General features: G+C 35.3%; 3 protein-coding genes across 4 annotated transcripts; all 3 read left to right on the top strand.

The window, feature by feature from the left end:
• The first annotated feature begins 3,761 nt into the window (after window positions 1-3,761).
• On the top strand, window positions 3,762-6,764 carry LOC135834458 (serine protease persephone-like). Of its 2 annotated transcripts, none has more exons than XM_065348338.1 (8): window positions 3,762-3,987; window positions 4,423-4,628; window positions 4,950-5,037; window positions 5,186-5,343; window positions 5,453-5,565; window positions 5,861-6,126; window positions 6,209-6,378; window positions 6,455-6,593. In XM_065348338.1, exons 1-8 carry the CDS (start codon window positions 3,894-3,896, stop codon window positions 6,455-6,457), a joined length of 1,098 nt encoding a protein of 365 aa, XP_065204410.1. In that variant the 5' UTR covers window positions 3,762-3,893; the 3' UTR covers window positions 6,458-6,593. The 2 variants fall into 2 exon arrangements, with proteins under 2 accessions (XP_065204410.1, XP_065204409.1); XM_065348337.1 differs by having other exon boundaries at window positions 3,768-3,987; window positions 6,473-6,764.
• An 807-nt stretch (window positions 6,765-7,571) lies between these two features.
• LOC135834462 (serine protease snake-like) lies at window positions 7,572-12,594 on the top strand. Its single transcript, XM_065348342.1, has 8 exons — window positions 7,572-7,838; window positions 10,585-10,673; window positions 10,803-10,866; window positions 10,954-11,108; window positions 11,204-11,319; window positions 11,424-11,686; window positions 11,766-11,932; window positions 12,292-12,594. The coding sequence occupies exons 1-8, from the start codon at window positions 7,775-7,777 to the stop codon at window positions 12,460-12,462; spliced, it is 1,089 nt and encodes a 362-aa protein (XP_065204414.1). The 5' UTR covers window positions 7,572-7,774; the 3' UTR covers window positions 12,463-12,594.
• Window positions 12,595-15,468: 2,874 nt separating this feature from the next.
• On the top strand, window positions 15,469-22,923 carry LOC135834459 (serine protease snake-like). Its single transcript, XM_065348339.1, has 8 exons — window positions 15,469-15,679; window positions 16,100-16,305; window positions 21,062-21,146; window positions 21,298-21,455; window positions 21,567-21,679; window positions 22,037-22,302; window positions 22,388-22,548; window positions 22,631-22,923. The coding sequence occupies exons 1-8, from the start codon at window positions 15,586-15,588 to the stop codon at window positions 22,799-22,801; spliced, it is 1,254 nt and encodes a 417-aa protein (XP_065204411.1). The 5' UTR covers window positions 15,469-15,585; the 3' UTR covers window positions 22,802-22,923.
• Window positions 22,924-22,982: the final 59 nt, after the last annotated feature.

Raw genomic sequence — 22,982 nt, 5'->3', positions numbered from 1 at the left:
ATTAATTATAAGGTGATATCTCTCGCGATCTGGATGTTAGCTCAGTGAATCTTCAGGGTCGTGATAGATTGCGGACGAATGCAGGGCTTCCCTCCTGGAACATAATTCAGTTATGACAAATCATAACAGTTTAAATTTAACGTGAGGTCGTATGAGATGAATCCATGATACGATTCGGGCATGAATTCCCATTGGAATATAAGATGAGGCAGAGAATTTATTTTCTGGAACGGCTATAAGATGAATAATTAGATTGTTTCTTTGATCGAGGTGTGTGTTTTAGGGTCGAAAATGGGTATTTTTGACTTTAATTATGAGTTGACATATTATTAGATGGAGATACTTTGACGATTCAATGGTCTATATGCACGGGACCATTATATTGACTCGACTTATACACTTGAACTAGTATAGAACGAAATAAATCGAGAACACACAAATAACTTCAAAACACGTTTATATTGGATTGAAATGCATCGGAATACCAATAATCAATCGCCATTTAAGGGATGAAAATTGAAGGTTATTTGACTATTATTTCGAGGAAAGAATAGATTTTAGGATACTTAGGTCAATAACACGAGGGTACTTATCAGAATAAACCTAGGACTGTTGGATACACGGGTTGCTTAGGTCAATAAAGGATTCACGGGTTACTTATCAGAATAAAAACTTAGGTCAATAAACTCGAGGATGCTTAGGTCAATAAGAAAATAATAAGGAACGAAAAGGATACGAAACAGAAATAATAAGTCGATCTCCACGGTAAACTTACAGAAGGTGATCCGAGGTCAATGAGAAATCTCCAACTGTCCCCTAGGGGACGCGAAATACGTAATTATTCAATTACAGACTCTCTTCAGTTCTGGGGGTTATTTCACTGGTCCATATGAGATGATTATAAGATGAAAGGTCGCCAAGTTGACCTAGACTGGAAACATTACTAGTCCAGAAGTGAAATATTTCTAAGTCGAAAAGGCAACACTTAGAAAAATACGGCATCGAAACGAACTTAAAGAACGGCCATTGGGTTGGGAGCAAGTCCCAAGCCCATAAACGAACATCGATCTCATACTTAACACAGGAACCGCACCAGAACTTGCACTTAACCGAACGATTGAAAGAACCGAAGAAGAGTGAAAGTATAAGTTGTTGCTCGGATCGCTTCTCATGAAATTGTGATTTTTAGGAAAAAGAGAGGGTAAGTTGTGCGCGCGCCGTGAATTATGATTGGCTAAGCATTACCCCCGGAAGTATCAAGGAGCGAATAGGAAGCCGAGAATATGACGTAATATCTAGTTGATTGCATCATCTCGGAAGTAACATTTCTGGAAGTTGCGTCATATTCGATAATAAATAGGTAATATCGATTAGGTAGGTATACGGGGTGGCAGGTAGGGTCGATCTATAAACGAGTGGTCATTAAAGTCGCATGATTTCAGTGATGGAAAAATTTGACATCGATGAAATGAGAAAAATACCAAGTATTTTTCTCCCACTTATGAGCTGACAGATTGTGTCGTAATATTTCTCCCACTTAGGTGGCGCAAAATCGATGTAATTATATACGATGTAAGTCGATTTTTTCTCCCAGTATAGACGCAAGAAAAATGATATTTTTCTCCCAGTATAAGATGGCATAAAATGTTTTCTCCCAGTATAGACGACTGGTTTTTAACAGCTTTCTGTCACTATAAGTGGGAGAAATCGATTAGTTTTCTCCCAGTATAGGTGACATAAATGTGATCATTTTCTCCCATTACAGAGTTACTATTGGTTTGTGTAGTCAATTTCGACTTACCCTAGTAAAGTTAACATTGAGTGTTAAGGAGATTTCAAGGGTAATGGAGGTTGGTTCAGCTAATAGAGGTTTTCAAGTTAAAGAGTTTCAAGTTATCGAGAGCATACTGTACTATGTATCAGACTACAGTTACTACTGGTACCACAATTCCTTGAAGATTCCACAATCCATTGTATGTATCTTGTAAATACTGGTTATCTGATTAATTCTAGGCTCCCACTAGTTCTTAGAATTGTACTTTTTTTGATGAAAAATAAAACAAGTTTTGTGTCTTTAAATATGTGTACCTATCGCAGTAAGCATGCTGTGACATCAATATCACAGTGATGTCATTTTGTGATGTGTATAGGAGGACATTACAAAGTAATATTCCTGTGACATTTTTGCGACATTGCTTTGGAGTGTAAAAAAAAAATATTTGGCCGCAATGTCTCCAAAATATAACTTTGATGATATCACATAGAAATCACTGAAAGATATCACTGTGACATTCTTGCCTCAAAGTATACCATTTTTACTTCTCGCAGATACCATATGTAGACAATCAGTATATAAGGAAGACACTGTCTCAACTTGAATAGCCTTTATCAATGACGGGTACTGAAGACTTTGGCCAATGTGGTAGAGTCAAAAGGCCTCGAATCTCAACTCCAAACTCTAGGAGTTCAGAGAAGAGGAAAATTTTTGGTTAATTGAATTTCTTGTTTTACATCACTCTCAATTTGCTAAACTAAAATGGGTACCCTATCATTTTATGAATTTAATTTTTTTTTTAATATTTCAGTGTAATATACATATTTATGTGGCATTGCAAAAATGTCCCTACACTGTTGTGGGTGAAGACATCACAATGCAATATTACATACCTATCTCCATGGTGATATTGCATGATGTGATAGTGACATTGCAATGCTTACTGGGTGATCAAATAATTTGTCGAAATGGACTCACAAGGGAAGTAAGTATGGCAACCAATACAAAAAATTATGAATCAGAAAAAGAAGAATTGAAAGAGAATCCAAAAATACATCAGCAGCAAAAATGTCAAAAGCTAGAATCCATTTTTTGGTTTTTGGTAAATTTAAAAAAAAAAAACGAATTCGACCTATTTGTCATTTAAAAAAAATTAAAATTTGATCGAGCTTACATGAAAAGCTGAAATTTGGTTTGTACTCTATTCTAGATATCCCAAGCAGATTTCTGGCTGTTTCGAAACCATTCTGGAGGCGCAGGCGCATTTTCGCATTCTAACATGAGAATTCAAAATTCTGTTGGAGGCTCCAGAACGGTTCCAAACCATCACCAATCGACTCCAGAGGTCGAAAATAGGATACAAACTGAATTCAAACCTAATAGGTCAATTTGATCAATATATTAATAGCATACGAGACTACGAGTATTTGATTTTTTTCATGAGAAATTGACCAACTAATTTTTTTAAAATTCGTCAAAAATCGAAAAATGAATTTCAGTTCTCGAAATTTTTGCTGGTGGTGTACTTTGATATCCTCTTTCAATTCTTAGATTTTCGAATAGTAAAAAAATTTAGAAAATTTACCTAGTAAAAATTTGTTGATGGAAAAGATTTTTGACCAATTCTTGTAAAAATATGACTTCAAATAAGCGGTAAACATGCAGTTTTCAGCCTTTTTTTGGAAAAATATGCATTTTTATGCATTTATGGTAGAAATATGCAGAAATAAGCGCTATAAACTTTTCCATATGGATTGAGAATTTCACGAATCGCAAATATAACTTGGATACGCGCTATCTAGTATAACGAGAAAAAAGATACATTTACATAAAAATCCTAGCCCAAGTTATCGTGAATATCGAATCATTCAATTTACATTTTTCCGGAAATTCGGAAACACGAATGATATCATTCATGGCGCTTGAGAACCATTAACTTGAGACTACGTGCGGTACGAAATGCAATAATTCTCCTACCCTATTCGTGTAGTATGTAGCCATGTACCTAGAGGTACCTACATATAAAGGCTGACATCTAACTCTAGGACGGAGTACACATTTGGTGGTATCACAGTATTGGAATTTATAAAGTTGAAGTGTTTTAAAAATTTATTTCATAATGTCAGTGTGTCGAATGTCAATGTTATGCGATTCAATAATTCCAATTCTTCAAGTTTTCCTGTTAGCGTATCTTTGTAACGGCCAAGCAAAAGGTAAGCGATTACAAATTTTTTACGATTGCTATACTAATTTACTAGATGACAATTCTCATAATCACTATAAATTGTATTCACACGATTTCGAACTTGTATGAAAAAAATTGTATTTTCTCGTGAGCTTTAGAATTTTCAAAATCGAGAATCACAGAAAAAAGCCATCCTAATTTTTCGGTTGTAAATAATCAAATAAAGTTATTTGTATATTTGACGTAATTTTTTTTTAATGCGTCAATTCACATAAAAAATATTTCAAAAATCACCAACTTCAAGTTCAAAAACTTTGGCAGTTTGATATGAAATTATTTCCCAAAATAATTTATTGTTCCTTTAAAAATGGTTCATTATTGAGTGGAAATCTATGCTAAATTTTTTTTTGCGGAAATATCACAGTAGCCTAATAATTAATTAGTCACATGTTTAAAATTTCAGAGTTTGATTTTAAAGACAACTGCAGCAAATACGGACAGATTTGCGTAAATAACATCAACTGTTCATACACAAAACAGCTTATTGATAGTAAGCAAGCTATACCATGTGGTTTTCGGGGTAAAATGTCCAAAAAAGATATAAAAATATGCTGCGATCCATCAGATATTATCCCAGCAACAACTTCATCAACATCTTCATCACCTAAGGTAAGTACGTAAGAACCATATAAGCCCTCAAAGAGAAAGAATTTTCAAAAAAATCGTTTTTTTTTGCTCCAACCTCTACTCGACGTGTTTTTAAAAAAATTGCACCGATTTGCAGAGAAATACGTATTTTAGAACACAGTGATGCCAATTTTTCGGTCATTATTGCTAATTAAAAAAAAAAAAACGAGGAAAGTAACCGAAAGCTAATGACATTTTTTTCAATTTTTTGAAATTAGCACTAAGGGCCAAAAAATTGGCACCACTGAGTTTAAAAAGATTTCCCTAGCTTCAAGAATTACGTATATCTATTCTTCATTGTAGGTAATTCGCGAACAAGGTAATATTATGTCACCAGAACTGTCAAAGAATACTCGAAGTTCCAGGAATTCCACTGCAGTAGCACTACAAAGTGGGTGTACCATGAACATTTATCTTTTCTCATAATGCACTGAATATTTAGGTTCGAAACTGGTTTCCAAACAACTAGACGTAAAAAAAAGCTAGTTTACTGTAGTCATTTCTATAGCCACATAACCACATTATGGTCCCTGATTTAGAATGCCAAGAGTATGGAAGATATCGATACGTGAAAAAATGGCAAGATCCTAACCTACCAGGTGAGGAAGGACATTACTACGACATGGTAGATTGCGTGAATGTGCAAACATTGATTGCAAAAGGAACGCCAGCCGAAGCCAAAGAATATCCTCATATGGTAAACGAATCAAGTTCAACTTGACTTGTCATATTTCTTAAATGTTTCCCATTTTCGAGCACAACTGTGATAGAAATACAAATAAAATGATTGATTTTGTAAAACACAGGCTCTCATTGGATATGGAAAAGAATTCAAAAACGTGTCGTGGCATTGCGGTGGCAATTTAATCAGTGAAAAATTCATCATGAGTGCTGCACATTGCACTAATGATACAATTTTGTGAGTTGAAATTCTCACTTGAGTAAATTTTTCTCAAAAAACGTACACTACAAATAAGAGGTTAAATGGAAGAGGGGCCTTGGTCAATTTTTTTTACCAATTTATACAACGCTCAGATAGACTTGAAATAATTTCTTTCTATGAGCAAACATTTTCCAATATAATTTTAAAAAATTATTCAGAATTGTAAAAAACAGAAAAACAAAAAAAAAATGACCAAGGCCCTTTTTCCATGGAACCCCTCAAATGTTTCATTACAAAATTGCTTTCTCGATTTTCTCTCTTCTTTTTTCAGGGGTCCACCACGATGGGTTTTACTAGGAGCCTTGAATAAATTCCCAACAAAGGACGACCCCCAGCGAAAAGTTTACAGCATAGTCAAAGTTTACAACCACCCGAATTACAAGTCATCATCTTATTACTACGACATTTCACTTTTCCAATTGAACACCACTGTCGAATTCAGCCCTTATGTAAGGCCAGCTTGCCTATATACTTCAACAGCTGATTTTCCAGCTAAAACTAAAGCAAGCATCACTGGTTGGGGAAGAACTGGAGAAAGTAAGAAATATCTTGGCTTAGAGCTCATAAATATCAAGTAGGTATGTTAGCAATTTTCCAAAATTTGATTTTAATTTTACAGACGAAAAACCCAGCGATAGGTTACTAAAAGCAACCATTACGGTGGTCGACCATCAAAAATGCATAAATACAGTTCAAATGGAAAAGAATCGCGCTATGCTGGTACGTGGGTACGATTCAAATACTATGATTTGCGCAGGAGACACCGAGAAGGGTAGAGATACATGCAAGGTAGTATAGGATTATTAATACGAGAAACATTGCTATCAAGATTTATGTATGTAGATTTGAAATATGTAGGTAAAAGTAATTTGTTTTTAAATAGGGTGACTCAGGAGGTCCGCTGCAAATGCTGATACCAAATGAAAGTTGCATGTGGAATATCATAGGAGTGACATCTTTTGGTCCTCCTTGTGGATATAACGAACCTGCAGTTTATACTAAAGTATCTTACTATTTAGATTGGATCCAGAGTATTGTTTGGCCTTGACAGTGTCAGTGGCAAATGTACAAAGAGAATGTCGCCATTTCCATTTAATTCGTTTTATTCAAACAGCCAAAAGATATTTTTAATTATTGAAAAATGGATTTTAAAACAATAAATGCTACATTGATGATCCGTTTTTTTTGGAGGGGGGGGGGGGTTAGGCAATATCTGGATTAGCAGGGATAATATCGGTGGTGGACTGGCCTATGATGTTGACTAACGATCGCCAGGGGCCCTGAGAAACTAACGGGCCCCTGTGCCCTTTTGTTTAAACCTGTTTCAACCAAAAATACATTATTTTCACTCACTAGAAGCATGTAGGTACGTAGTTTTACAAGATTTTGCCCTCGCTTTGCTCGGGCCTATTTGCTTTTCTTTTGTTTCAAAATTTGCATTTTTAATTATCTACTATTCAATTCTTGAAATTAATTTGTAGAGTAAAAAAAAAAATCATTTTCATCCCTCAAAATACAATTCTTGAAAGGTTTTACCCTCGCTTTGTTTGGGCTCTTGTTAGTTTTTTTTTCAAATTGAAATTTATAAAAAATCATTCAAATTGAAATTGAAAAAAAAAATGTTCAAGCCAAAAAATGCACTTTTAACCAGTGAAAAATGCACATTGCACTGACCTTACATCATGAGTTGAAATTCTCACTCGAGTACCTACATCTTTTTCAAAAAACCTACACTACAAAACTCTTCCTATAACCGACCCCAACGAATTTAACAAAAATAAAAAAAAAATAAAAAAATGAAGTACCATCGCATAACTTTCGGTTGATTAGGTATGGGAAAACTTCTAGAAAAATAACGTATTATTTTCGTCTCAAGAGTTGATCGAATATACTCGCTGCATTTAATTAATTTAAGACAGTTTGCTGATATGATCTTGAAAAAACAAGTTATTTAAAATAGAATTGATGGTCATAGTTAGAAAAAAGACGCGTTTTTAAACATGTAAATATTTAGTCTTTCGTATAAGGAAATTCAGTTCATTAATTTTTTCCTTCATGCAAACAAATGTACCAAAATAATTTCAGTTGATATTTTTTTGTTTTTACTAATATTTTCAGTTCAAAGTAATTCGCCAAAACCAGAGATAATTTAAATTACCTATATAGTTGTGTTAATTGCGCTAAAATGACGATCCAAATGAAATCTGTTATGTGGACGTGCATTTCTATATTCGTATTGAGCATCATAGGTGAGTTCACTCAATCACTAATTTTTAATTTGGAGTATCCTTAGTTGTTTGCATCTTGGATTGCAGACAGTGTGGACAGAAATATAGACAAACGAAACTTCGATTTTTCCTCGATAAAAAAAAGCACGCACCTTTAGTCCGGCATATGACAATAGGAGTAATTGCACCCCCCCCCCCCCCGCCGATCCTCCGAGACAACTTTTTTCTTAAAGGGGACATCTTAAGGAACATTTTAAAGCAAACTTGCCAAAAAAAAAAGTTGGCCTTACTTACAAAATGGCGGCCATTTTGATTGACAGGTCATGCTGAAATCGCTGATTTTACGTTTTAACATAGGACTTGCACGAACTTTTGCAAACTTTACAAAAGTAGATCGAAAGATCATGCAAAAATCTAGCACCTGTCAAAATTTCAAGTGCTAAAGTGCGTTTTTCGATTTTTGGTGAATTTTTGAAAATCCAATTTAGGCCAAAAATGAGGGAAAAAAATCAAAATTTTACCAAATTGACCAAGAAAGCTGAAATTTGGGATATACCCTATTTTCGACATGCCAAATCGATTGGAAACGGTTTCAATCCAGTTTGAGCAGTTCTGGAGCCTCCAGCAGATTTTTAAAACCGGAAATTCCCACGAAATTCCATCAAATTGGAGTTGTAAAGCTAAAATTTGTACTAAAAACTAATTTCAATAGGTACGCTACGAAGTACTGCAGGTGAATTTCAAGTCGTTTTGAATCCTCCAGCGACTTTTTGAAAACTCCTGAAGCCTCCAGCAGATTTTTGAAACTTCAAATTTTCACAAAATTTCATCAAATGGAGATGGAAAGCTGCAATTTACTCTACACTCCAATTTTAACACCCTGTCAAAACGACTTCTGGTGGATCTCAAGTCATTTTAGAGAATCCAACGACTTTTTTGAAAATTACTGGAGCCTCCAGTAGATTTTTGAATCTCGAAATTCCCACAAAATTCCATCAAATTGGAGTTGTAAAGCTGAAATTTATTATAAAAACTAATTTCAATACGCTACGAAGTACTGCAGGTAAATTTAAAGTCGTTTTGGAGCCTCCAGCGACTTTTTGAAAATTCCTGAAGCCTCCAGCAAATTTTTGAAACTTAAAATTTCCCCAAAATTTCATCAAACTGAGATGGAGAGTCGAAATTCATTCTGCAAACTAATTTCAATACGCTACGTAGTTCACTGCTGGTGAATTTCAAGTCGTTTTGGAGCCTCCGGCAACTTTTTGAAAGGTTGTATGACTTTTTTTTTGGAAAATTGAAATTTTCTAAAAGTAGCTGGAAGATTCAAAACCATTTGAAACCACCATGTAGTCTGCGAAATAAATTTCAGCTTGTCAACTCCATTTGATAAATTAATGTTGGGGAAATTTCAAGTTTCAAAAATCTACTGGAGGCTCCAGTAATTTTCAAAAAAGTCGTTGGATTCTCTAAAATGACTTGAGATCCACTAGAAGTCGTTTTGACAGGGTGTTAAAATTGGAGTGTAGAGTAAATTGCAGCTTTCCATCTCCATTTGATGAAATTTTGTGAAAATTTGAAGTTTCAAAAATCTGCTGGAGGCTTCAGGGATTTTCAAAAAGTTGCTGGAGGATCCAGAACGACTTGAAATTCACCTGCAGTACTTCGTAGCGTATTGAAATTAGTTTTTAGTATAAATTTTAGCTTTACAGCTCCAATTTGATGGAATTTCGTGGAAATTTCCGGTTTTAAAAATCTGCTGGAGGCTCCAGAACTGCTCAAACTGGATTGAAACCGTTTCCAATCGATTTGGCATGTCAAAAATTGGGTATATCCCAAATTTCAGCTTTCTTGGTCAATTTGGTAAAATTTTGATTTTTTTCCCTCATTTTTGGCCTAAATTCAATTTTTAAAAATTCACCAAAAATCGAAAAACGCACTTTAGCACTTGAAATTTTGACAGGTGCTAGATTTTTGCATGATCTTTCGATCTACTTTTGTAAAGTTTGCAAAAGTTCGTGCAAGTCCTATGCTAAAACGCAAAATCTGCGATTTCAGCTGACCTGTCAATCAAAATGGCCGCCATTTTGTAAGTAAGGCCAACTTTTTATTTGGCAAGTTTGCGTTAAAATGTTCCTAAGGATGTCCCCTTTAAGAAAAAAGTTGTTCCGGAGGATCGGCAGGGGGGGTGCAATTACTCCTATTGTCATATGCCGGACTACCTAGAATAAAATTACCAAATTGAGGGAGGGGAAGGGTATTTCCAAACACATATTTCAAATCTTCCTTTAATTTCATATATTTTAAAAATTCGGTGCAAATTTTTCAATTCGGGCCGGACTCTCACGTAGATGGCGCTAGTGTGCCCATTGTTCTGGAGTTCAGACGGGGCTTTTTTCTTAACCCTTTCTTATCAGTCATATTTTACCAAAACGTTGGATTTACGAGTTAAAAATGAAAATATGATTCGGTCATGATTAATATGCAATAATAATCGTAAAAATAATGTACATCGAATTAATTTTTCAGTTTTAACCCTTGAAATTAATGCTTTCGTAAACGCTGATAAGAAAGCCCCGTCTGAAGTGAAAAATGTAAACATTCTGGCCAGCTCACAAGCGCCCCTATGTGAGTGTCCGGTCCGAATACTTAAAGACACAACCAACCAGCTGTCCCATCTGAAATGGGATAGGTATCTCAATCAATCTCTTCCAATAATGGAATGTATGCATACTCACGATTTAATCATATTGTTTTCTCGATACAGTCTCGAGTGAAGCAGAAGGAGAACTGAGTAAAACCTCAAAACAGCCAACAACAAAGACCAGCGGAGACATCAAAACAAAAATTGCTCTGGCAAGTAAAAATTCCTACATTACGCATCGCATATATCAAGCTACCTTCTTGTTCACTGATAAAATTTGATAGAATACATTATAAATTTGAACTAACCTGAGTACCTACTCGTATTTGTTCAAACGATAGAACTCCACAAACAACCCAACAGCGACGACAAACTCCAAAGATGCTGTATCTGTAGTCCTGCAAAGTAAATACAAATAATCATTGTTAGAAATAAAATTCCAAGCAAATAAAAGAGAAAAAAAATTCATTACACCAGCAATATCATTTACAGAATGTGAAGAATACGCTAATTATCGATACGTCAAAAAATTGCAACCGCCAATGGCTGGAAAACCAGCACAATCGTTCAACACAATAGACTGCGCGAATGTAGAACCTCTAATCGTCGGAGGAATACAAGCGAAACCTAAAGAATACCCACACATGGTACCTTAAATCAAAATTTCACAACTTTACATTAATTTTAGCTTCAATAACATTGATTTGAATTCAAATTAATCCAGTATTTTTGATAAGCACAGGCTCTGATCGGTTCTGGAAGCAGTTTCGAAAACGTTTCATGGAATTGTGGTGGCTCATTGATAAGTGAAAAATTCGTTTTGAGTTCAGCAAACTGCGGCCAAAATGATCCTTTACTGTTAGTTCAACTATATTTGAATTCAACGAAGCATTTACTCCTACACTTGGTAGTAGTTGGTATACAAAAAATTTCTGACATTATTATTTTTTGTAAATTTTCAGTGGACCAGCCCAATGGATTTTATTAGGAGACTTGGACATTAATTCGAAAACAGACGACGCCAAGCCAGCTATTTATAAAATAAAAAAAGTCCACCAACATCCAAATTTCACATCAAAGTCAATATTACACAATATTGCTCTTTTCGAATTGAATACTACTGTTGAAATGAGTCCATATGTGAGACCAGCCTGTCTATATACATCCACCTCTGTACCGGTAAACACCACAGGAAAGATTACTGGATGGGGAAGAACAAATGCAGGTAAATAAATTTCCATTTGATATGTATTAAATATGCTCCTTATATTCGCAGATATGATATTTTGTTTTTCGTTTCACAGTCGAAGCAACCAGCGATCATTTATTAAAAGCTAGCATTTCGTTCCTCGATGAAAAAAAATGTGTTGAAAAGTTTGAAAATGATGGTGGAAGCAACCAACAAATTGCTTACGACCCTAATTCAATGATATGTGCTGGAGATTTTGTCCATGGCGCGGATACATGCCCAGTAAGTAAAACATAATCTTTAAAATTTACGCTCAAATGGGTATAGTTTTTTTGAATTTTTAAAATTTTTAAAAATCCAAAAATGAACCTCAAGACCCAAAATTCTAGTTACGAGGGTTTGAGGATACCTATTCCGTTTCGATCAAGCTTTGCTTCGTTTTGTTCAAATTGTAGAATTCAAGTTCAAAAATTCTCTTGCTAGGACGGTTTTCCAGCATTCAAAAATAAAAAAAACTTCCCTGTTGGTTTTCTTTCAAGATTTGAATGTCTAGAACTACTCACGACTGACCCATCTTTTCATTTGATTTTTTTTTTCACCATAAAAATCAGTATTTTTTACTAATCAAATTTCATACAAAGGGTGACTCCGGAGGTCCACTTCAAAAACCGGTGGATAAGCAAGTATGCATGTGGAATATATTAGGAATCACATCTTTTGGACCGGCATTATGTGGAGATTTGGAAACCCCAGGAGCCTATACGAAAGTTGCATTTTACCTCGAATGGATTAAAAATATCGTGTGGCCCTGAAAGATGCGCCAATAAGTACGTATTAAGTATTAACAACACAAGAAATTGTCATCAAAAAATTCGAAATACATATGTAAATGTATATTCGGCCTTGTATTATCACTGCATAATAAAGCATACGTTTTTATCGTACATGGTTCATTAGTTTGTTATTGTTCATCAGCTGATGGAGATTGTGTAAAAAATGACCTAAATTTTTTTTAAGTAGAAATGAAAAGAAAAATTAATGTTTTTGGCAAGGTCGATTATTTTCTACAGGGTGACTTCAGAGGTACACAAAAAACAGTGGCGTTTCACCTGGAATGGATTTGAAACGTAAAGAGGCCTGAAAAATGCCAACTGAATTATAGGTATGGTATCAACACCATTAAAAATGTCAAAAATTTGAAAAAACCTAATCAACATATTCGATTTATTATCATCTCGATGCGAAATACCTCACAACCCAGCCAGAATACATTTTTACAGGTGACATTTTTTTAATCTGACGCGGATTATGCCTAATTTTTTTCGCTGGGCTCTTCCAAGTATTATGAACGTGACTATATACTACCGGTATCACCATTCTTTGAAGACTCCACTACACAATATTGTGGTTATCTGATTAATTGTAGGCTCCCACTAGTAGTTCTTCAATTGCATTTTTTTTGTGGAAAAAAAAACAAGCCATGTGTCTTCATAATATGTATATTGATCATAGCCTATTAAAATTCGTGGAAATTAACTCACAAGTGAAGTAAGTATCCCAACCGACACAAAAAATTCTGAATCGGACAAAGAGGAATTGGAAGAGGATCCAAAAATACATCACCAGGAAAAATTTCAAGGGCTGAAATCAATTTTTCGATTTTTGGTGATTTCTTAAAAAGCCAAATTCGGTCTCTTTCTCATTTTGAAAAAATCAAAATTTAATTGGAGCAGCAAGCAGATTTTCGAATTCTACAGAAGAGTTTGAAAATTTGTTAGAGGCTTCAGAACGGTTCCACACCATCACCAATTTTGATCAAATTTTGATTTTTTTGTAAGAAATTGACCAAATATTAATGTTTAATTTTAAGTTTGTTATAAATAAATTTCAGCACTTGAAATTTCTTCAGGTGGTGTATTTTGATGTCCTCTTTCAATTCGTTTGAACAGTTCAAAATTGTTCAAGACGGTTGCCAACATACTTTTTAACGGATTAAATTATTGAAATTCAATACTTTCCCCTCGATAATTATAATAAGTAATTCTAATTTTGATCGACGGATATTAAAACAAATATGAGGTAAGGGTTTTGTAAAAACATCACCTAAATTACTATAAAGCTATAAACCATTTCAAACGTTCGAAATATTGTTGGGGATGATAATATTTATGAATCTGCCACTCTCCACCCTGTCCTGTTGGGGGTTACAGAACCACAAAATTGGGGAAAATTTTGAAAAAACGAACTACCAGATATATGTGGCAGACGTGATCCAAAGTTTTTGTATTGCTTAATAGGTCATAAAAATACTTATCTGCCACTCTGCAACTTGTCGCTTCATGTGGAAACGGGGGTGGGGGGGGTTCAAAATTTCCCAAAAAAATTAATTTTTGAACCTGAAGAGCTTTTGGGTTGATATTCACATGGTAGACGGGTACTATCGAGAAACTTCGGCGTGGAAAGTTTCAGACCCCCAGACCCCCTCCTTTTTGAGAAGCCCCCCTTTTTTGGAATCACAGTAAACATTATTTTCTCAGCCCCATGTGAAGCGATTTTTTTGATTTTTTGGTGTGTTGTGAACATTCATGAGAGGTATGCCCTCAAAAATTTTCAACCCCCTTCCCTCATATTTACCCCTTAAATGACGTTTTATAACTTTTTTTATGCTTTTTAACTAGTAAAATTGCGAGGCACAATGTTAGAAACATGTTTTTTGGATGTATTTTTGATCCCTAAACATCATGAATTTTTTTCGAAATTTCTGCATTAGTGCGCTGTGGTGAAAATTTCAAAAAATGTGTTCTGGAGGGGGTAAAATGACAATTTTGGGAGAAATAATTATTAACGAGTAAAAAGTCGTTTCTGCATGATTCGATACCGCTGAGCACAAATATGACGTCAGATTTTCTGCCACACTCATCTGCTCCCCTCCAGAGCCTTCAGCCCCTCACCTCAATTTTTACTATTTTCGAAATAAAGTTACTTTTATGATATCGGTGTCATTTTCAAATGATTCGAACCTCCTGTAACCCGACTATCAAGTCCGATTTTGTGCTACTTTCACGTAGCACCTTCATGAGCTCCATTTCTCCCCCCTCAACTTCTACTATTTCTAAAATAGCACAAGATTCATAATATTGGTATCGATTACTTCAGAAATTTGTCTAGCTGACTTGTTATCAATATACAGTATTGAAACCTTGTCTAGACTGATCAATTCTTTGAACAAACATGAAGTCCAAATAACTCTTTTGACATAAAAAATTCTCCGAAAAAACGAGGATTTTTTTTATCCAAATCTGGGGAACCCTCTTGCCAGGTCCCCCGGACTTTGCTTGATTAATTTTATGTATTTTATGTGCCATATTCAGCTACTTGAGCTAGATTTTCAAATACATAATAACAAACTTGCGAAAATTTACCCAATAAAAATTTTATTGGTGGAAGTCTTTTTGACCAGTTCTTGTAAAAATATGACCTCAAATAAGCAGTAAATAATATGTATACAGTTTATAGCCATTTTTTTGGAAAAAATATGCATTTTTATGCATTTATGTTAGAATACACAACAATTTCATGAATCGCAATGATAACTTGGATGTGCGCAATCTATAGTATAACCAGAAAAAATATGCATTTGCATAAAAATTCTAGCCTTAGTTATCGTGAATATCGAATCATTCAATTTACATTTTTCCAGAAATTCTAAAACACGAATGATATCATTCATCGCGCATGAGAACCGTTATGAGACCACGTGCGGTACGAAATGCAATAATTCTCCTACCCTATTTATATGCAGTACGAGTATGTAGCCATGTACCTAGGTACCCACATATAAAGGCTGGCATCTAACTCTATGACGGAGTACACATTCGGTGGTATCACAGTACTGAAATTTATAAAGTTTAAGTGTTTTAAAAATTTATTTCATAATGTCAGTGTGTCGAATGTCAATGTTCTGCGATTCAATAATGTTAATTCTTCAAGTTTTCCTATTAACGTTTCTTTGTAATGGTCAAGCAAAAGGTAAGCGATTACAAATTTTTTACGATTGTCATAACAATTAGCTAGATGACAATTCATAATCACTATGTACTCGCACGATTTCCAACTTGTATGAAAAAAATTGTATTTTCTCGTGAACTTTGGAATTTTCAAAATCGAGAATCGCAGAAAAAAGCTATCTCAATTTTTTGGTTGTAAATAATCAAAAACAGTTATTTGTATATTTGGCGTAATTTTTTCAAAATAGTCAATTCACATAAGAAATATTTCAAAAATCACCAACTTCCAAGTTCAAAAACTTTGATATGAAATCATTTCCCAAAATAATTTGTTCCTTTAAAAATTATTCATTATTGAGTTGGAAATTTAAGCTAAATTTTTTTGCCGAAACACCACAGTAGGTAGCCTAATAATTAAGTAGGCACATGTTTAAAATTTCAGAGTTTAATTTTAAAGACAACTGCAGCAAATACGGACAGATTTGCGTAAATAACATCAACTGTTCCAGCACAAAACAGCTTATTGATAGTAAGCAAGCTTTACCATGTGGTTTTCGGGGTAAAATTTTCAAAAAAGTCATAAAAATATGCTGCAATCCATCAGATATTATCCCAGCAACAACTTCATCAACATCTTTATCACCTGAGGTGAGTACGTAAGTCGTGAAAAAAAAAAACTCGATACCATTTGAATTTATAACCTTTTTGCTAACGATAAATACTTACCCACAATATTAGGGTGGATCGCGAAAAAAAAAATCGGCGGATTTTGACTAAATTTAGCAGAAACTTTTAGTTTGAGTTGAAAGTTACTTAGAGAAAATTTTAGCTTCGGGGGTGTACCTGGAGGGGATATATGTACCATTATGAGCCATCAAAGAGAGAGCATTTTCAAAAAAATCATGTTTTTTTGCTCCAACCTCTACTCGACGTGTTCTTTAAAAATTTGCCCTGATTCGCAGAGAAAAATGTACAATTTTGGAACACAGTGATGCCAAATTTTCGGCCATTATTGGTAATTTCAAAAGAACGAGAAAAGTAACCGAAAGGGCCAAAAATTTGGCACCACTGCGTTTAAAAAGATTTTCCCTGCGTCAAGAATTATTTCTTTGAGTACATTAAGAATAGGTAACTAATGCAAAATATCTTCGAAGCAAAAATTTTCAAAACACGAAATTATCCGAGAATTGGTGATTTGCAAACTTTCAACCGTTCAGTATTATAGAACTCCGGAATTGGTTTTGGATTTTTACGTCAACAGCATAAATCGACACAGAACAAACACGTTCATATGACACCCGACCATGTAACCAAAAACGCGTTGAGTTGAGGACTACAGCAAAAAAAAATATGTTTTCAAAAATTCTCTTCCTTTGAGGGCCTAAGTCTTCCCTGCAGGTGCACTACAGAGCTGATTGAAAGTATCTGCAAAATTTGATCAAAAACCGCCAACTTGTTTTTCTGGATGATCCACCCCTGGAGGTGTTAGTTGAGCTTAAAGCTCTAAAATAATGATTTTTATTTTTCAAAATTCGCCTATACTCGACGCGAAGAAAAAATACTCGGAGATGAAATAAAAACGCATCAGCACACGACAACATCAGTATTACAACTGTTTTTCTATATTTTTTTAAAAGTATAAGAAAATACCATATTTCTACATACGAGGGAGACAAATTACCGCAAACCTCGCCCATTCCATCTCACCCTCGATTCTCGAGGAGTTTAAAATGTACTGCAGGCAAGTGTCCGCCTAAAACCAATTAGTAGGATGTAAACATGACGAGCACTTAACTGCAACATATTATTGATATATTCCAGAAGTCTCAGGCTCGCATTTCGATTCGATTTTTTTTTAAATAATGCACACATACAGACGTTGCGATCCCTTCCGTGGGAACCGCGTAAAATTACGTACATGAACTTTGAAACCTACCATAATAAATATATTTTTAAACCCTAATATTCTAAATCGTATTTCTAAGTATTTTTTCTAAAATAATGCATTACGTATCAACAGGAGGCTTAAAAACGACGTGAAGCTACATACGTACTCGTACATATGTACATATCCAATCAACTAAGAAATGGAGATGGAAACCAAAAATTCATTATGCAAACTAATTTCAATACGCTATGAAGTCGACTACAGGTGAATTTCAAGTAATTTTAAAACCTCCAGCGACTTTTTGAAACGTTGTACGTATGGCGGTTTTTGGGAAATTGAAATTTCCAAAAAGTAGCTGGAAGCTTCAAAACCATTTGAAACCACCATGCAGTCGACTTCATATCGCATTGAAATTAGTTTGCTAAGTAAATTTCAGCTTGCCAACTCCATTTTGATAAGACTGTGTGGGAATTTCAAGTTTCAAAAATCTGATGGAGACTCCGGTATTTTCATAAAGTCGTTGGAGGCTACAAAATGACTTGAACCCGCCTGAAGTCGTCTTCAGAGGCTGTTGAAATTGGAGTGACGAGTAAATTTCGGCTTTCCATTCCCATTTTATGAAATTTTGGATAATTTCAAGTTTCAAAAATCTACTGGAAGCTCCAGTAATTTTCAGAAAGTCGCTGGAGGCTCCAAAATGACTTGAACACACCTGAAGTCGTCTTCAGAGGCTGTTACAATTGGAGTGAAGAGTAAATTTCGGCTTTCCATTCCCATTTGATGGTTTCAAAAATCTACTGGAGGCTCCAGTAATTTTCAAAAACCCACTGGAGGCTCCAAAACGACTGGAAATCTACCTGCTGTTGACTTCGTAGCGTATTGAAATTAGTTTGCAGAATCAATTTCGGCTTTCCAACTCCATTTGATGAAATTTTGTAGGAATTTCGAGTTTCAAAGATCTGCTGGAGCCCTATTGACAATTTCAAGTGGCAGAATGCTAGCAACAGTGCTAGCATGACCATGCTAGCACTGGTTGCATCATTTTGAACACCTTTCCTAGCATATCTGCTAGCAAACTGTTGCCAGCACAATGCTAGGAAAATGGTACTAGCACCACGCTAGCAGCATTTTTCTAGCATTATGCTAGCGATGGTTTGCTAGCAGATATGCTAGTACAGGTGTTCAAAATGGTGCCATTGGTGCTAGCATAGTCATGCTAGCATATTTCTAGCATATGCTGGCATACAATTGGCATAATTCTAGCAGGGGGACTAGCATTATGCTAGCGTTAGTTTGCTAGCAGATATGCTAGTGGAGGTGTTCAAAATGGTGCTACTGGTGCTAGCATGATATTGCTAGCTTTTTGCTACCATATGCTAGCATGTGCATAATTAGTGTAATGCTAGAATAAAATCAATTTCTTTATAAAAGAATAGGGTATTTTTAATTAATGGTATAGTTTCCCAAAAATATCCAAAAATGGGCAATTGCCCTACAATGCTAGTTTAGAACTAGCATTGCACTAGCATCTTGTGCTAGTATAAACTGAGTGATTAGTTTGCACACTTCACTCTTCTTAATTTAAACAAGAAACTGTATTGAGCTTATATTCGACTTGACTACATACTTCATCTATAAGAGAAGTTAAGTGTATCATGATAAAGTACAACGCTAGCAATTTGCTAGCATTATGCTAGCACTTGACTGCTAGCACCTGGATAAGAAGTCTTTTAGCAGAAATCCAGCACCATGCTGGTACTTGGACTGCTAGCTTTACCAAGGTTAGAATAGCGCTAGCAGTAGACTAGTGCAAGTTTACCCGTGATTGTATTTCTAGCATGTAACTAGCAGATTGCTAGCATGCCTTTTGCTAGTTCACCTCATGCTAGCACCATTACAGGGTGCTAGCAATGCACTAGCAATATGCTAGTAGTGACTGCTAGCTTTACTCGGTGGTTATGCTGCTAGCATGTAACCAGCAAATTGATGGCCTGTCTTTTGCTAGTTCACCTCATGCTAGCATCATACCAGTTCTATGCTAGGACGAATTTTCCGATAAAATGTCTGCTGGCAAAGTGCTAAGTGCTAACACCATTCTAACTGGTAATCTGCTAGTTGATTCCATGCTAGCACTGTGCTAGTATTCTGCTACTAATGCTAGCATTCTGCTAGTAAAATTGTTAATAAGATAATTATTCTGCTATGATTAACTAGTGTATGGATAGTGTACTTTTTACTAGCTCATATCATGCTAGCAACATGGTAGCTTTATGCTAGGAGAAACTGCCAGCATCGCTCGGTAATTATGATGCTAGGATATAACTAGCATGATGCTAGCGTACATTGTGCTAGCTCATCTCAGGCTAGTATTATGGCAGAATTTTGCTAGCAGGAACTGCTGGGATCACTCGATAATTATGGTGCTGGGTTTTAACTAGCATATCCCTAGCATACATTTTGCTAGATAATCTCACATTAGCAATATGATAGCATCATGCTAGCAGGGACAACTGACAATACTAGGTAATTATGAGGCAAGGGTTTGACTAGCACATTGCTCGCATACATTTTGCTAGCTTACCCCATGCTAGCGATATGATAGCATCATGCTAGTATGAACTGCTAGCATCACTTGGTAATTAAGGGGCAAGAGTTTAACTAGCATATTGCTAGCATGTATTGTGCTAGCTCATCTCATACTAGGTATATGATAGCATTTTGCTAGCGGGAAATGCTAGCTTCATTCGGTAGTTATGTTGCTAGCATGTAGCTAGCTCATTGCTAACATACTTCTTGCTAGTTTGTATCATGCTAGTAATAAGCTGGCATTTTGCCAGCATGTTATGCTAGTTCATTTCATGCTAGCATAACGCTAGTATCATGCTAGTTTCCTGCTACTCATGCTAGGTGGGTGCTACTAATGCTAGCATTCTGCTAGTAAAATTGTCAATAGGGAGGCTCCAGAACTACTCAAAACGGTTTCAAACAGTTTCCAATCGATTTGACATGTCGAAAATAGGGTACATCCCGAATTTAAGCTTTCTTGGTCAGTTCGGTAAAATTTTGATTTATTCCCTCATTTTTGGGCTGAATTTGATTTTCAAAAATTCACCAAAAATCGAAAAAAGCATTTTAGCTTTTGAAACTTTGACAGGTGATAAATTTTCGTCTGATCTTTCGATCTACCAATCTGCCATTTCGGCTGACCTGCCAATCTATATGGCCGCCATTTTGTAAGTAGGGTCACTTTTCTTTTACGACAAGGGCTAGAAATGTTCCGTAGGACTCCCTGTTTGAGAAAAAAATTGTCCCAGTTGATCGACGGGGAGGGGGGGTGCAATAGATCCTTATGTGGGCTCCCCGACTATGAAGATATATTCTTGTATGCGATTTCAATTTCGCTTTGTCCGGTTCAAACATTTTTCTGTCGGTTGGGGCTCCCCCCTAGTAAGTTAAAATGAAATACCCGACAGAAAAAATTAAGAAGAAAATACGTGTATGAATTCTTCATTGTAGGTAATTCGCGAACAAGATATTAAGTCACCAGAACTGCCAAAGAATACTCAAAGTTCCAGGAATTCCACTGCGGTAGCACTGCAAAGTGAGTGTACAATAAAAATTTATCTTTTCTCATAATGCACTGAATATTTAGGTTTGAAACTTATTTCCAAACAACTGGACGTCAAAAAATAATAATAATTTACTGTAGTCATTTCTATAACCACATAACCACATTATGGTCCCGGATTTAGAATGCCAAGAGTATGGAAGATATCGATACGTGAAAAAATGGCAAGATCCTAACCTACCAGGCGAGGAAGGACATTACTACGATATGCTAGATTGCGTGAATGCGCAACCATTGATTGCAAAAGGAACTCCAGCCGAAGCCAAAGAATATCCTCATATGGTAGACGAATCATAAGTTCAACTTGACGTGTCATATTTCATAAATTTTTCCCATTTTCAAGCACAACAGTGATAAAAATACAAATAAAATGATTGATTTTGTAAAACACAGGCTCTCATTGGATATGGAAAAGAATTCGAAAGCGTCTCGTGGAATTGTGGTGGCAGTTTAATCAGTGAAAAATTCATCATGAGTGCTGCACATTGCACTGATAATAATATTTTGTGAGTTGAAATTCTCACTTGGATGGTTTTTTTTTTCAAAAAACCTACACTACAAATGAGAGGTTAAATGGAAGAGAGGCCTTGGTCAAATATTTTTTACCGATTTTTACAAGTTCAAATAGACTTGAATTTTTTTTCTATGAGCAAATATTTTCCGATTCTTTTTTTTTCATGGGAGCACACTCTAATTATTACTGATATGGTAGAATTGATAAAAAAAAATAATTTTAAACATATTCAAAATTGTGAAAATTAGAAAAACAAAAAAAAATTGACTAAGACGCTTTTTCCATGGAACCCCTCAAATGTTTCATTACAAAAATTGTCTTCTTGATTCTCTCTCTTCTCTTTTTTCAGGGGTCCACCACGATGGGTTTTACTAGGAGCCTTGAATAAATTCCCAACAAAGGACGACCCCCAGCGAAAAGTTTACAGCATTGTCAAAGTTTACAACCACCCGAATTACAAGTCATCATCTTACTACCACGACATTTCACTTTTCCAATTGAACACCACTGTCGAATTTAGCCCTTATGTAAGGCCAGCTTGTCTATATACTTCAAACACTGATTCACTCATCAACACTAGAGCAAGCATTACTGGCTGGGGAGGAACGGGCGCAGGTAGAAAATATCTTGGCTTAGTGCTCATATACATATTATTAAGTAGGTATGTTAGCAGTTTTCCAAAATTTGATTAATTTTACAGCCGAAAAACCCAGCGATAAGTTACTAAAAGCAACCATTATGGTGGTCGATCATCAGAATTGCACAAAATGTCAAGAGAAACGTGCTAAGCTGGAACGTGGGTATGATTCAAATACTATGATTTGCGCAGGAGACACCGAGAAGGGCAGAGATACATGCCTGGTAATATAGGATTATTAATACGAGAAACATTGCTCTCAATATTTATGTAGATTTGAAATAAAAGTAATTTGTTTTGAAATAGGGTGACTCAGGAGGTCCGCTGCAAATCCCGATACCAAATGCAAGTTGCATGTGGAATGTCATAGGAGTGACATCTTTTGGTCCTGGAAATTGTGGAAATAACCAAGAACCTTCAGTTTATACCAAAGTATCGTACTCTTTGGATTGGATCCAGAGTATTGTTTGGCCGTGACAGTGGAAATTTTATAAAAGAGAGTATCATCACTTCCTTTTCTTTATTTTTGTTCAAACAGCCAAAATATATTTTCAATTATTGAAAATAGTATTTTGAAACAATAAATGGTACATTAGTGATCCGTATTTTTGTTTTGTTTTGGGGCGAGGGGGATTGCAATTAGCAGGGCTAACATTGG

This window comes from Planococcus citri, chromosome 2 (genome assembly GCF_950023065.1).
Source record: "Planococcus citri chromosome 2, ihPlaCitr1.1, whole genome shotgun sequence".
Classification (NCBI taxonomy): Eukaryota; Metazoa; Arthropoda; class Insecta; order Hemiptera; family Pseudococcidae; genus Planococcus; species Planococcus citri.
Note: the sequence above shows the minus strand (reverse complement) of the source record. Positions and strands in the feature narration are given on the sequence as shown.

What these genes read in the sequence shown, in the direction of transcription:
- LOC135834462 (XM_065348342.1), top strand. Translation starts at nt 7,775, where the DNA reads ATGACGATCCAAATGAAATCTGTTATGTGGACGTGCATTTCTATATTC. An exon ending in CTAAAGAATACCCACACATG is followed by an intron (nt 11,109 to 11,203) that starts GTACCTTAAATC and finishes TGATAAGCACAG; the next exon opens with GCTCTGATCGGTTCTGGAAG. An exon ending in ATGGCGCGGATACATGCCCA is followed by an intron (nt 11,933 to 12,291) that starts GTAAGTAAAACA and finishes TTTCATACAAAG; the next exon opens with GGTGACTCCGGAGGTCCACT.
- LOC135834458 (XM_065348337.1), top strand. Translation starts at nt 3,894, where the DNA reads ATGTCAGTGTGTCGAATGTCAATGTTATGCGATTCAATAATTCCAATT. An exon ending in TGCACTAATGATACAATTTT is followed by an intron (nt 5,566 to 5,860) that starts GTGAGTTGAAAT and finishes TTCTTTTTTCAG; the next exon opens with GGGTCCACCACGATGGGTTT. An exon ending in AGGGTAGAGATACATGCAAG is followed by an intron (nt 6,379 to 6,472) that starts GTAGTATAGGAT and finishes GTTTTTAAATAG; the next exon opens with GGTGACTCAGGAGGTCCGCT.
- LOC135834459 (XM_065348339.1), top strand. Translation starts at nt 15,586, where the DNA reads ATGTCAGTGTGTCGAATGTCAATGTTCTGCGATTCAATAATGTTAATT. An exon ending in CAACATCTTTATCACCTGAG is followed by an intron (nt 16,306 to 21,061) that starts GTGAGTACGTAA and finishes TCTTCATTGTAG; the next exon opens with GTAATTCGCGAACAAGATAT. An exon ending in CACTGCGGTAGCACTGCAAA is followed by an intron (nt 21,147 to 21,297) that starts GTGAGTGTACAA and finishes TCCCGGATTTAG; the next exon opens with AATGCCAAGAGTATGGAAGA.